The sequence below is a fragment of the Peromyscus leucopus genome, chromosome 1 (assembly GCF_004664715.2).
Source record: "Peromyscus leucopus breed LL Stock chromosome 1, UCI_PerLeu_2.1, whole genome shotgun sequence".
NCBI classification, from domain to species: Eukaryota; Metazoa; Chordata; class Mammalia; order Rodentia; family Cricetidae; genus Peromyscus; species Peromyscus leucopus.
In genome coordinates, this window is record NC_051063.1 from 88,769,328 (window position 1) to 88,784,021 (window position 14,694).

The following is a 14,694-nucleotide window of genomic DNA, read 5'->3' on the forward strand; positions in this document are numbered from 1 at the left end:
AATGTTAAAAGAAGGTCAATAATGCCTGAGGAATCACAGCAGAGGTTATCCTCTGACCTCCTCATGCACCTGCACAGAAGAACAGGTACACACATTTATATACACACACATATACACCACACAAATAACATAGGTCAATCAACTATTCAATCAAATGTTATTGAATTAAAGAGATTCTTATCTTTAGTAAGTTTTTAATATAGATAGACCAATCAAGGAAGCAGTATAAACCTGTTAAAGTAGTATAAAATACTGAATTTGGAGTTTCATGTCTTTTAACAAATACTTTTATAATAATGATAGTTGAGATCCATGATTATCTATGGGCAAGATACTGTGCTGAAGACTTGTAGGTATGTTGCATAGTTTAATCTCTTATGTAATTTACATGGGCTATGCTTTATTATGTTGATATTATGATAAAGAATATGAAGTACAGAGGTCAAGTAACTTGCCTGGGACCACAAAACTAATAGCATAAGAATGAGTCATGGCAGGCAGCCTGTTTTGAACGTGATACTAGAGAGGCTCAATCATGTCAGATTGTAAATGTTGAGATTTTGGTAGGAAAGGATGTGTAATGCTGGTCCATAGCAGAGTTTATAATAAAGCTTCACTCTTCAGAATGAAGTCAAGACCATATGTAGATGAATTTATGATGTGTGTTGTACAATATTTCCATCTGTGCATATATCCACTCATTCTTTGGAAGTTAGGGTTTCTTAACAGGTGTTCACTGAACACATACTAGGTGTCTACTGTGACACATCTGTGAGCAAAAGAGAAAACCCAGTCCTCAGGAGCTTACCCTCTAGCAGAGAGAAACAGACAGTAACAGAAAGGCAACCCCAGCAAGTAAAGTAATACCTTCTAAGTTAGAAGTGAATTTTTTGGGGCAGAATAAAAACAAGAACTGGAGTCAGAGAAAGGAAGTGTTTAGGTATCTGGGGAACAGGATTCCAGGTAGAGGGAGCTGTCGGTGCAAAGACCCCTATCTCAGGAGGGGAGGAAGGGAACCCAGCATATTCCAGAACAGGAGTGAGGGCCAGAGTGACTGGAGCCCAATAAGTGAAGTAACAGGAACCAGAAGAAGTAGAAATTGTAACACGCCATGAGGAATTTTAAGTTATTTTTTAATTTAGCATACCTTATATTGGATTTCACTGTGATACATTCAGATATGCGTATCACTGTACTTTGCCCTCTGTTCTCCTCTTCCCTTCCTGTTGGTTCCCTCACCCTCCGGATAGTTCCTCTTCTGTTCTCTGCTTTTGTAGACATATCTCAGGAACATACATGAACACATATACACACACATGGATACATTTGCTATGTATGCATATACACATAGTCATATCTGGATTCCATCTGTGAGAGCAAGCACACTCTGCCTGTCTTGCCCCTCCTCCCTGGAAGCCTCAAGGGAAAAGTATGGCTGCATCCCATATTATAAATTTGTGGACGACTTGGGCACCAGTGACATCACAAGGTTTCTGAGAAGAAGCACAAGCCTGACACGGTGCAAGAGTGAGCACATTCGGAACATGATGCTTTCCTTTGCTTTCTTTTCCTAGTTCTATCTTGTGTCCAATGGAGACCCAAAGGTTTAATTATCCTGATAGTGAAAATTCCAACAAAAATGCGGTTGCAATAAGTTTTACTCCTGTTTCAGAAACAAAATTAAAAAGCAAAACCCCAAGCAGAACGCATGGGTTTAAAGTGTTCCTCAGAGGGTCCATAGTGTGGGCTAATTCCTGAGGAAGTGGATCACAAATCTAGAGTTCCCTTCTCTCACACCTGATAAACCTCACTGTGAAAGTTGATTTATTCTAGCAGCCATCTGATGGTAGGCATCCTACTAAGAACATTTATTTATTTATTTATTTATTTATTTGTTTGTTTATTCATTTACTTATTTTGAGACAAAGCCTCACTATGTAATTCAGGTAGCCTTGATTTGTGGTAATCTTCCTGCCTCAGCCTTCCAATTTTGCTGGGATTATAGACATGTACCACCATGACCTGCTTGAATGTTTTATTACTGCCCAAGGCTCTAAGAAGGTCTAAGAAGGCTCATTCACTTTGATGAAGGATTGGAAGTGCTTTCATGGTCTGTTCTCTCATACTTGTCCTGAAAATTTTTTACTTTTGTTATATTTTATCTTGATAGTGGGTTAGGTGTGAAAAAGAAATGGGAGAAGCAGGGCTGTGGATGCAGCTCAGAGGCAGAGCACTTACCTGTGTTTAAGCCCTAGCATTGCAAACTAATGAACACCCAAACCAAAGCAATAGCAACAAAACCCAGATGGAGAACTTGTTGTACAAAAGAACCCCTGCCCTGTTAAACAGTGATTCATCTGGAGGAGCACATTTTCCCGGTCAATTTGTACCGAGCCCCATGTAGAAAGGGACTGTGATAGGCCACAGCTTATGAAGTAATTTGTTCTCTGAGCCACTGAATAATAAAAACAGCAAATTTAGACCCACATATAAATCTCCATCTTGCAATTTGCCTGCAGTGTTCTTTCTCAATATCAGTCTCTTGTCTGTAAATTGGATATAATATTCCCTATACCTGTCATAGACTTGGAAAGATTAAGTAAGAAATCCCTTTCATTTCTTTCTCTACTTGAATTCATTCTTTATGACACAAAAAGCACTAATATATGTGTAGGTTGATGCAATTGTATGTAGATCATTTTATAATTGGTTGCCTTTTCAGGATGTCAGGAGGTAAGAATGGAGAGACCTCTCTAGCCACCCTAGCAGCTGATTAAACACTGTGTGGGAGAACTGGGAAGAGGGAAGGATGGCAGATGAAATCCTGGCAAAGAGAACAGTCTAATCCCAGAGGACATTTGTAACAACTGCCTAGGCCCTTTGGCTAGACTCAGAGCAGCCCAGGGCAAGAGTCCTGCCCCTCAGCACACCGTCCAAGCTGTATGCATTAAGGCTTGGCTTTAATGAAGTCATGACCACTTGTTCAGCACTGCATATGGCTGGATGTGATTCCCAGCTGCCCTGTGGGTTAAAGTGTAAACAATGAGTAGATTGTTATGTTCTCCTATTAAGTCCAGAGGGTGATCTCATGTCTGTGCCACATATGTCTGCAACCAGAAATGTCCCTGCTCCTGGTCTCATGGAAGGGAAGTAAGGCTGTGTCTGAAAATGTCTGAATTCATTAGCCTGAGGGCTTTTTGCTCATGTTTTTATTGAAAACAAACAATGAAATAGAGGCATAAAAAGTCATGAACATCACCAATAGGTGTCAACATGACACCAAACAGATGATATATGCTAGGACTAACATTTTACCTCAGGACTGAGGCATCTGTACATCTGGCATTTTCTCAGAAGACAATATCCTTGTAGTCCATGGCCATAAAGAAGGCTGCAGAGCCCAGGATCTGAAATGTGCACAGCACTGGGATGAGTGACAGAAAACACCCATCTTCAGTACTGATTCCTAAACTTTGGCCCAGTTGTTAGTATGTTGATTAATTGTGTTCTAATTTTTGTTGTTCTGAATTGATCAGGAATGCTATTGTTTGTGCATATGTTTGCATCTGTGTGTGCTGGGTAGTGACAAGCTTGAGTATCAGCACTATAGCTTCTGTATTGTTTAAGACAGGATCTAGTATATTCAGCTGCTGCATGCACTAAGCTAGCTCGCTAGCTTACCAGCTCCTGGGGATTCAATTGTCTCCATCTCCCATTTCACCACAGGAGGCCTGGGATCACTGATGCATGCATTGCCATGTCTGGCTCTATGTGTGTTCTGAGAACTCTAACTCAGATTCTTAAGCTTGTACAGCCAACACTTTACCCACTGAGCCTTCTCTTCAAGCCCTAGAATGGTGTTTGTGCTGATACTATTTTACATTACAGATGTTTCAAATGTTTATGTAATGGGAATGCTAAAGGAAGCCTTGGGATTTGAAGTTCTCTAGAAGGAAAATTTTATTTATGAAAATTTCAATTGGCATTCTAGATGATACAAGGTGTCTGTCTGTATTTATTGCTTATTCTTTATAGCAGTTCTCAAACAAAACCATCCCCATTCTATAGACAAGGAGCCTGAGGCTTAAGGAATTTAAATAAACTTTTAAGGCTGAAAAAGACTGCTTTCTTACTAGGGTTATCTAATGTCTGTGTGTTGATATTCTTTTGTGCCTCACTGCTTAAGTCTTTCCTAAGTTTCTCTGCAAGATGACTTCCTGGTCTCTAAACTTCATAATAGTTCTGAGATAATACTCATGACAATTTCACTGCTTTCATGTGTGTATATGATATCTTCCACACTGATCTTATGTCTGCAAAGCGGTGGGCTCTACCTGACTGCCATAAAACTGTTCTCCCTGTTTACTGATGAGTGAAACAAGCCCAGAGAGCACGTTAATTTTCCATGTCAGACAGTTCTCAGCGATAAAGCTACAAACATTTTGTCCTTAGTTTGGCAATACTGTCCAACCTCTGTGGTGTGTACCCAGGGAGGCTGATTCAGCACAGAGAACGGTGATTGTACAAGTGCCAGAATATTCCATTATCCAGTCTAAGAAGGAGGGTCTTTCTTTCCCTGAAAATTCAAATCTTTGGCCACTCATTTTCTGGAAAATTCCCTTGGGAGTAGGGTTGGGGCTTATCCTTCGAGTCCTGATGCTGTATCCAGGGAAAGGATATTCTGATAGGGTTATTATTGTTATGAATTAAGCATAGCAGGTTCCTGATGGGTCTGTTAGGCTGGGGCCTTGGTTTAGGAGCTTTTTAAAAAATTTATGAGCTTACATCTTTGATGCAATGGGGAGGGGCTTGGTCCTGCCTCAACTGAATGTACTAGACTTAGCTGTCCCCCCATGGGAGAACTGGGAGGTAGGGGAAGATGGGGGAGGGGGTGCAGGGGGATGGGAGGAGGGATGAGAGGGCGATCTGTGGTTGGCATGTAAAATAAATAAAAAAATTAAAAAAAATTCTTGAGCTTAATTGAATAGAGAAGTTTGGGGATAAAGAAGAATTAGGTTTGAAAATGAAACTTTTCTTATAGGTAATAGATTATGAATATTGTATGGTAGTAGCATTATATTCTCTCAAACTGTGGAGTAAGGAAAACAATTCAACCATCTATGAATACTTCCTGAAGCCTGGTGCTGTACTAGCTAGGTCTGGGAACTCTTGGCTGTTGGTGATGGGTTGGCCATGAAGTAGCTGTAGACTTGGCACAACCTGCTTCCCTTCTCTGATCAGCCCTTACTCGACAAGCAAGATGGTAGAGCTAGATGACTTGTTTTGTTGTTGTTTTTTTTGAGACAGGGACTCAAGGAGATTGGCCACAAGTTGGCTGTGTAGCTGAGGCTGGATTCTTCCTTCTACCTATGTCTCCAGGGTGTTTTTGGTAAATTTTATGTGTACTTTTATCATCCAACTCTTGCAAATATTATCTCTTGGTGCCAATTATTGAAACAGTAAATGTTAAACCATGTTTCTGATAAGAATAAGCAGAGATAAAGAGACTTGCTATTAAAAATAATTTCTATTAACAGAATTCCTTAAAAATAAGATCTTAACATGTTTTTAAGACAATCCCCGCCCCCACAGATTATTAGCTTGTAAAAAAAATACTAGGCCAGTCTTCAGACCTTAGCTCTTTTATTCACCATCTGTTTAGGTCATTTATTTAACAATGAGAATCTGTCTCTACATCCCAAACAAAGTTTATCTCTATTTGCTTAAACACTTTTTTTGATCACTAGGTAGTACGTCAGGTCCAGAGGCTAGAAGGAACTCCTTCCTCAGCTGTGGAGGGTGCCTCTCAGCTGTGGACCTGTGTAGTTCATAAGCTCTCTTTCCATTGACAGTGAACCTGTAGGACCACAGAGTTGGAGGAAATCTGGGAGATGGTGTCACTTAGACTTAGAAAGCTTGTTAAGGAAGGGACTTTATCTTGTTCACTGCTTTATCTCTAGACTCTAGAATTGTGCCATGTACATATGTATCCATAGTTACCCACTAATTAATAAGGGGGGGATAGTGAAAGAGAGGATAATTGGATTTAGGTGGCACTTTTCTTATCTAGAACCATGTGCTTACATGTTAGTTGAGCATGGCTCCCAGGCTTATGGACAGCTCTATGACCAGAGAGGTGTTCTGTGTGGCCATTATCACTTTGGCAACTTGTGAATAAGATAGATGATGAGTTACTCCTTACATGAATGTGAAAATGTTCCGTGTTCTGAGAAAGAGTCAATGTGTCTATTGATCTCTGTTTGACAGAGAACTTCTGTGGTATACAATTCCTCAGCTCTGGGTACCTTTCTCTGCCTGTACTCTCGGACTTTAGACCTCCCCTTTCCTTAAGTAGACATTAGACCCTCCTCACAGTGTTTCTGTACACTCTTGCTATAGTTTTCATTCTTCTGGAGAATTAGCATGTGGTTCCACACTGGGAAGTTGCTGTATTTTCACTATTCTAGTTTTCTCCGAGCAGAGTGGTGGGACTTGTGTGGGACACTGCTATGGTCATGTTGCCCTGCTGTTCCATAAGGTGAAGGGATGGGAGGAGTGAGTGTTGGGAATAGTGGGGGTACAAAGCCAGGAGGGTGTTGTTCATTACTTGCTATCCTTCTTTCAAAGTAGAAGGTGTGGACTTTGCTTGAAAGAGTGGAGACAGAGGAGTACTGTCCTCATGGTTGGGTCACTATGTATTTTTCCAGTCCCTTTTACTTTCCCCTCCATAAGCAGCACAGGGCTTGCATTTCTCTTTTCAAAAGGAAGCCACAGTAAAGGGGAGGGCTGTGTAATTTTGTTGTTTTCCGTTTTTAAAAGGGAGCCTGGGTTTCCCTCTCAGTGTCACCCTTCAAGCTGGATAGATGTGGGATGTTATCTTTTCTGAACTTTGTAGAGGATGATTGCATAGATAGAAGACTGTCCCTCTCACCAAATTACTGTGTGAAACAGAGGAAATCATGTGTAGGCTTGGAGAATTATCAATTATAAATTTATCTAAAAGCAAATAACAGTCGTATTTTGTTTTCCAACATCTGAATTCTTAGGGGGTTTTGGCTGGAGTGAGACTGTAACTGTGGTTTTCTCCTGACTTTTTATTTTATTTTATTTTATTTTATTTTATTTTATTTTACAATACAATTCAGTTCTACATATCAGCCACGGGTTCCCTTGTTCTCCCTCCCCCCCACCCCTCTCCCTTCCCCCAGCCACCCCCCATTCCCTCCTCCTCCAGGGCAAAGCCTTTCCCGAGGACTGAGATCAACCTGGTAGACTCAGTCCAGGCAGGTCCAGTCCTCTCCTCCCAGGCCGAGCCAAGAGATCCTGCATAAGCCCCAGGTTACAAACAGCCAACTCATGCAATGAGCACAGGACCTGGTACCACTGCCTGGATGCCTCCCAAACAGATCAAGCAAATTAACTGTCTTACCCATTCAGAGAGCCTGATCCAGTTGGGGGCCCCTCAGCCATTGGTTCATAGTTCATGTGTTTCCATTCGTTTGGCTATTTGTCCCTGTGCTTTATTCAACCTTGGTCTTAACAATTCTTGCTCATATAAACCCTCCTCTTTCTCGCTAATTAGACTCCTGGAGCTCCACCCGGGGCCTAGCCGTGCATCTCTGCATTCAGATTCCTCAGTCCTTGGATGGGGTTTCTAGCATGACAATTAGGGTGTTTGGCCATCCCATCACCAGAGTAGGTGGTCAGTTCAGGCTGTCTCTTGACCATTGCCAGCAGTCTATTGTGGGGGTATCTTGGTGGATTTCTGTGGGCCTCTCTAGCACTTTGCTTCTTCCTATTCTCATGTGGTCTTCATTTACCATGGCCTCCTTCCTATTCCTTGTTCTCCCTCTCTGTTCTTGATCCAGCTGGGATCTCCTGCTCCCCCAAGCTCTGGTGAGGGTCGAGGGAAAGAGAGCTTTCTCCTGACTTTTGACAGCCTCCTCAAGCTGAATCTGCACGGTGCTCAGCACTGCTCCAGGCTTTCCTTGGTGTCTTCACCAGCCACTGCTCTGACCCCTCACAGCTGTCGTGTGTCAGTTCTGAAGAGGGTGCCTTGTGCTGGTTTAGGATTGCAGAATCTGGTATAGAATTTCAGTTCTTAGTGAACAATGGCTGCTCATCCTGAGGTATGCTATGTAATTTGGTGTATTACTGAGGGCATGACGTGGATGCTTTATAATTAACAGAAACGTGTAAAAAATGATATACTGGGCACACTAGTCTTTTTTTTTTTTTTAAAGAGAAATACACCTCGATTTTCTTTAGTCTTATTTTCCTAGCAGTTCCTTTTGATGGCTGCTGTTCAGATCGGGAGATCTTTCTCTTCCCTTTGCATCTCCACACTGTTTGCAGCAGGAGTAAAGAATGTTTTTACCATTCTCTTCTAAGGTAGAAGAATTGCTTAATGTTGGAACAATATGTTCCAGTGACATGGAGCTACAATACAAGGAGATAGTGTTGAAAAGTAGTTAAGGACATGCTGACTCCGGAGTGAGATGTGTGGGTTTGTTGGTGCGGAACTTGGACAGATCACTTAACTGTAATTTTTTTTTTTAATTTCCTTCAGTTTCCTTTGTAAAATAGGATTGGAGAACCTATATCACTGTGTTATATGACAGTTGAATTTGTAGATATACATATATTCATATATAGAAAGTGAGCTCTCCTGCTATCATTCTGAAAATCTTCCTACTATTAAAATGCTGAAGTCATTCCACACCTTGTTTATGTAGCTGGGAGCCTGCCGGTTGTCTTGGGGGTCACACAGCATCGAGGTACAATTCCTATGCCATCCTGAAAGCTGAGTGTGAAGTGTGTTTGGATGGTATAGACTGCCCAAGTAACCTGCAAGGGATATGTCTCATGTTAGCTGTCTGGGGTGAACACAGCACATAAACAGAAGAGGAAATAAATACAAGTCTATCTTGATCAAGTTAAATGAATACTGTATAAATAGTTGCAATAGGAAAGTCATGAAAAATTGATGCTTTCCTGAAAAGCTTCTGAAGGAGTTGAGCTACTAGCTGAGCCTGGAAGTTGGTTGGATCTGGGAACAGGGAGGTGGGTGAAAAGATGAGGGAGTTGGGAATGAAAATACCTAAATGTACAGACAGCTGCTGCCAAACAAAGCAAGGATAGGGTGCTGCACGTCACTCACTTCCTGTGTTGTCGGAGTGAAGTTACTTAAGTTCCCAAACTTCAGTTTTCTCTTCTGTAAAGTGGGGATAGGGATATTTGCCCATGTAAAGCAGTTAGTGTGGCTTTGATACAGTTAATATTTGGGAAACAGCATCATTTGATATACACTGTAACAGCCCAAAGCACGGGAGTAGGAACTGAGCCACATAACCACAGCCAAGCTACTGAACTACTTCAGCGCTTAAGGTGGATCATTTGAAAATGAGATCAATTTTGTCTTTATTGTTGTTTTGAGACTATATAGCTCAGGCTGGTCTTGGATTCTGGAACCTCCTGCCTAGCCTTCTAAGTTCTGGGATGAAAGATGTGCACTACCTCAATGGACCTGAAAATGGGGATTGATTAGTAGGTTTCTTGCAGAGTTGTTTTGAGACAGTGAGGTACTGTGAAGGATAACTAGGGAGCTTAGCACATAGAATGCTCTCAAAGCCCAGTCATTGCACTGTTTGTTCTGCAGCTCTGTTTTCTCGAAGATACTGTCATGGCAGTTAGTCTAGTCTCGCTTCCCTATGTTCTTCTCTTCATCTGTCTTCTTTCAACAGCATTTATCAGCTGCGGCTGCAGAGACTGAAAAGAGAGGCTTGGAAGAATGTGGAGGTAGAGTAACTGGTCGGCACCACATGCCCAGCAGAACAGCATGGAGCAGATAAGGAGAGGGCAGCTAAGCACACAGAAGTACGGGCCGGAGCATAAACACACATGCACCCCTTTGACCGAGTCAGCCTTATTAAGGCCACTGAGGGATTTTCTGCTTAAGAGGAATTTCGACCATACTGCTCCCTTGGTTAAATTTCTTCATCAACATTTTATCTTCTAGAGGATAAATCCTAACTGCTTGAAATCCTTTCTGCTTTGCTGGCTGCCTGTCTTTCCAGACTTTTCCCTGATACTTTCCCAAGGTACTCCGTATCTCTGCTGCTTTGAAGTTCTTATTCTCAGGGTGCCTTTACACATTATGGAATCTCCTCTTCCCACCAGACAAATTTCTACTCATCCTTCAGGAACCCACTGAATGGGACTTTTGTGCCTCCTCTGATCTCTCCAGAATGAGTTATTTGCACTTTGGGGTTTCCGAAATGTATCTAGAGAGTACCTGCCTATGTATATTGTCTTACAATGATTTATGCTCTATTTGTATGTCTTGCTATAGTGTAAAGCAAATGGTCCCCAACTTACATTTGTTCGACTTACAGTTTGATGCCGTTATTACAAAAGTGATACACTCTTAGTAGAAGCTGTACGTCAACTGTTGCATGCAGTTCTTCTTATCCCAGGCTAGCAGCCTGAGGTGTGGCTTACTCAGCCATTGCTGGCAAAGCAGCAGGCCACAGCTCCTCCTCAGTTACCTGGTCATGAGGTTCAGCAGCCAGTACTGCACAGGGTACTCAGTTGCTAAGCTCTGCTACTTGGTAGGTGAGGTGTGTGAAATGCAGTTTTGACTTGTAAGTTTTCAAGTCATGGTTTCATCAGGTTAAACCCTGTCATGAGATAAGGCACATGTGTGTCAGATGTCACAGTATTGTCTACCTCTATGAGTTTGGTAGTCATGACAGTACGTGATATGGAGCAGGTAGTAAATATTTCCGTGCTAAATTAAAGAGGTAGTGGGCTCAGGTCTGATGAGTTCTAAGTCTTGCTAGCCAAAATTTGAAGATTATCACAAAGTCACTGCCTCATAGGTCTCATTTTGTAGATGAAGAATTTAGAACAACAAGGAAAACCTTATTTTTTTTCCTCCATCGGGTCAAACAATGGTCCCTTTCCTTCAGAACACAGTCTTTTCCTGGCAAATTCTCCAACATTAAAAAAGAAACTTAATTTAAAGTCCGCTAGTTGTCTTTCCTCTGATGGACTGTTTCCCAGATCATCTAGTCTAGGTTATATATCAGCAGTGCCTCATCTCTGGTTCTCCTCCAGCTTGGAGACAGGTTAACCTGGACCACCCTTTGTTCTTCAGCACTGTGTGTCAAGGGAATTCCCTAGGGGCAGAGTCGTCTGCATGTTCACAATCAAACTGAATTTTCCTGTGGCATATGCTTTTTACAATAAAATAGGATAACAATTCACCCGATAATGTATGATTTGAAAGTGATGGATGGAAAGAAAATGGCAGGGATGTTGGTCTCCCACTCATGGTTTATTAGCTCTGTGTTGTATTTAATGGTTTATCAGGATCAAATTTCTTTGAGAAGAAAGCTGGCTAATGTGGTCAGAGACATCTTTTGTTCCCTTTGGCTCTGGCCATTTTGGGGAGGAAATAAGCTTTTTTCTGTATACACTCTGCTTGGGCGCTGTAATAAGTGAGTGCACACTGCAGCGCGGTGACCTTCAGCCAACCAGAGAAAGACACCTCTTCTAATCAGAGGCAAAAGCCACGGTCTTTCTTGTTGTAACTTACTGTTGACACAAGAAAGGCCAGGGAGATTGACATCAATCTCTATAGAAACCATTAACCAATGCTGAATAAATCTGCAGCATTGAATCCATATGCATGCTTGCTTTTATTATTCTTGACCTATGGGCACACTTGAGCATTTTGTGGGCTTTGTTTTAAAAGGAATGTTTAAAATGTAGCTAGTTATTATGGGATTTCATTGGTGAAATAAACTGTTTGGGTAGTCTAAATAAAGGAATCTGTATTATTTTGCATCTCCTAAGCATTGTTTGCTTAGGTGTGGCTTGGTTTGATTCCAGATTAGCACACAGCAGAGGCTGTCACTTCAGCTGGGTGTAGCAAAAACCAAGAAGTTTTATACATGTTTTCCAAATGATGTGCAAGTCGTGTGTCATTTGATTCTAACTGTGACTTTATTGGCTTCTGCTCTTAAAAAATTCCTTAAAGCCTAAACAATAACTGTGTTGGCGGCAAAGACGTGTGTTTAAGAATCTCTTGGATGTCTCAAACTCAGGTTGGTAATACTTGCCAGACAATTTGTGTCCATGTGCTTAGCAGAAACAGGCTCTGTTAGTGAGAGCTTCAGTGTTTTGAGCTCCTTTTCCTGACTCCCCCACCCTGAAATCTCAGTTCTAGTTGAGGAGGGTGAGGAAACAAAAATGCTTTTCATTTCATTCTCTGCTGTACATTTTCCAGTTTGGGTGACTAAAGCTGGCCAGGGTGCCTATTTTTGGAAAGAGGAATTAAGATACTTTGGAGAAAGTACTGCTCTGTGCGCTGGCATCCCAGATGGCCAAGCTAGAGTAGGACCAAGCCCAGGGTTTGAAGGCTTTCGTGCCAATGATGACCTCATGAGGTCCAGCCTGGAGAAAGAGAGACATAGTTCTCCAACAATGATGAAGAATGGCTTCTTCCTTTCATATTTCTATTGAGTGATCTCCAGTGTCCTTCTCTTTTCCTGTCTCTGACAAAATTAGCCCTTTATAATGAACAATTGTTAGAGTTTTGGCTTGTCTCTCAGACTTCTCTTAGAGTCCCTTTCACCCCATCTCCTCATTGTGTCCTCTCTACCACACAGAAAAAACTGTGATATTTTTCTCTTTGGCATTCCTGTCTTTTCCTAGCAGCCTTTTTGAGTGGGGACTGTGGGAGATTTTACACTTGATTTGTTGAATCTGAACTCTTTGCTGTAAACTCTCACACACAGAAGGAGCTATCTTTATAAATGACAGAATGGACCTGGCCTGAATGGCGCTTTGTTTACTGTTTTCCTAAAAGGGGCCCCTCTATATTTCATCTGTCAAAGTTGCTTTTCTTTCTTTCAACAATGCTTGATTGTTTTCACAAAAATTCAGGTTCCACAGACAGGAGAATTCTGTATTATATTTTCCTGCCAAATTCCGATCTCTGTTTTCCTTCCCCTGTGCTCACAAAGGGCTCATAACTTACTGTCAACTGTGAGGCCGACCACAAAGCTCCACTGTTGCTCAGCAAATAGGCTCTATTGCATGATGGCTTGACTAGCTTGTAAAGTTTGCTTAACTGTAGCAGCAGTGGCAGAAGGCATGTGGGTACTGTATCTCCCCACAGGCCAGGAGTCTTCACTTCTTCCATCGACTTTTATGCTTTGAACTCCTTTAATTGTCGAACAGAACCGACACTGCTTTGTTTAAGCAGACTAGATGCTGTTTGAAGCCATGGCCCAGTTGGTAGCCTGGGACTCAGGAGAGAATGATTAGCGCTTTTTTTTTTTAGTAATTTTTTTTGGTTGGCAGTTAGTGTTTTTTTGTGATTTGGGAAGGTGTCAAAGGGGCTATGCCCTCGAGTTCTGAAGTTCTGGCTGATGTGGCAAGAGAGAGCCGGATTGAAGAGTGGAGGAGCAGCCACTTTGTGTGAGTGATTTGTGCCTCTTTCAGCTGTCACAGGTCTTAACTGTGTTACTTTCCCTTCTAATTTTCTAAACTTCAAAGCCTACCTGATTGGGTGGGGTGATGGTGTGTGAGGAGTCGCTGATGTCACAGTAATGAACTAATAACTTGAAAGACGTTTTTGTATGACATTTGTAATTCTGCTAGGGAATTGTAATGGATTTTTAAAAAAAGATTTGATTTTCCTGTGTGTTTAATACACACACACTTTTTTGAGTAATATTTATTAGATTTTTAAAACATGCACTTCCTTTTTTTCCTGTGTAGTGTAAGGTCCTGGTATATTACTATGTAGGAAGACTCTCAGACTTCATACATGAACTCTTTCGCAAGCTTAGCCTGTCTCCCATTCCTTGCTGTTTTCTAAGGCATGCTGCATCTGACCTTATGTACTTATGTACATTATGTACCTTATGTCCTGTGGTAAAGATACCTTCTCTAATGAAAATATTTCATCATAACAAACATTTCAAATAGGCACAACTGAGAAGCAGGCCACTGGGTAATTACTGATGTGTTTTAACTAAAGAACTTAAAGTGGTCAATGCTCACACATAATTCTAGCTGAGAAAAACTGCTATCCTACCAGGATTTACAGTGTTGAACATCATCCCTATATTCGATAAAGGTATTTTTCTATGAAACTAGTGAATTGAATTGACTTCTGAGAAATGCGTTACAAGAGTGCTTCATTAATTCCTCACTTCAACCCTCTTTATTCTGTCATTTGTTTCTTCTACATATTTTTCTGGGCAGCACACACCCTGAGTTTGTTCCCTGTAGTGCTTGGCAAAGTTCAAAATATTTATTTGTTTCTTTTCTCATCCAGCTGCCCTAGAAACCTCACTGTTTATGAGCTCCGTCCTCAGGCGAGTTTATCCTGTTGGGACATTCAGCTTCAAGTAATGCAAATAGGCACCCCAAGCTGCAGTGAATAGTGTTTTTGACTGAGCCTCAGCGAAGAACATCTATTTTGCAATAATGAAGTCACTAAAACGCCAAACAGGCCACTTTACTTCTTTAAAGTAAATGGCGGTGAAGGATAAATGTCATGTGTCTTCAATCAGCCCCTGAAGCTGCATTGTGGTTCTTTAGCACATTGATAGGAACTGGATCCTCGACTTGATTTAGAAACAGAGAAACTGGTGTCAAACGAGAAACATTTTGGAG

The 14,694-nt window shown here is 41.5% G+C and overlaps 1 protein-coding gene across 15 annotated transcripts in view; it reads left to right on the plus strand.

The window, feature by feature from the left end:
* The window catches only part of Sox6 (SRY-box transcription factor 6), a 560,497-nt gene that overhangs the window by 208,797 nt on the left and 337,006 nt on the right, over nucleotides 1–14,694 (plus strand). For 3 of the 15 annotated variants that reach the window (XM_028884556.2, XM_028884557.2, XM_028884560.2), the window contains exon 1: nucleotides 11,865–13,488. The exons of 8 other annotated variants lie outside the window; for them this stretch is intronic. In XM_028884556.2, the coding sequence (XP_028740389.1) occupies nucleotides 13,412–13,488 (77 nt within the window). In that variant the 5' untranslated portion in view covers nucleotides 11,865–13,411. Of the gene's footprint in view, nucleotides 1–11,863; nucleotides 13,489–14,694 lie in introns of those variants that run through there. 4 more of the 15 variants (XM_028884568.2, XM_028884569.2, XM_028884570.2 and 1 more) reach the window with 2 other exon arrangements.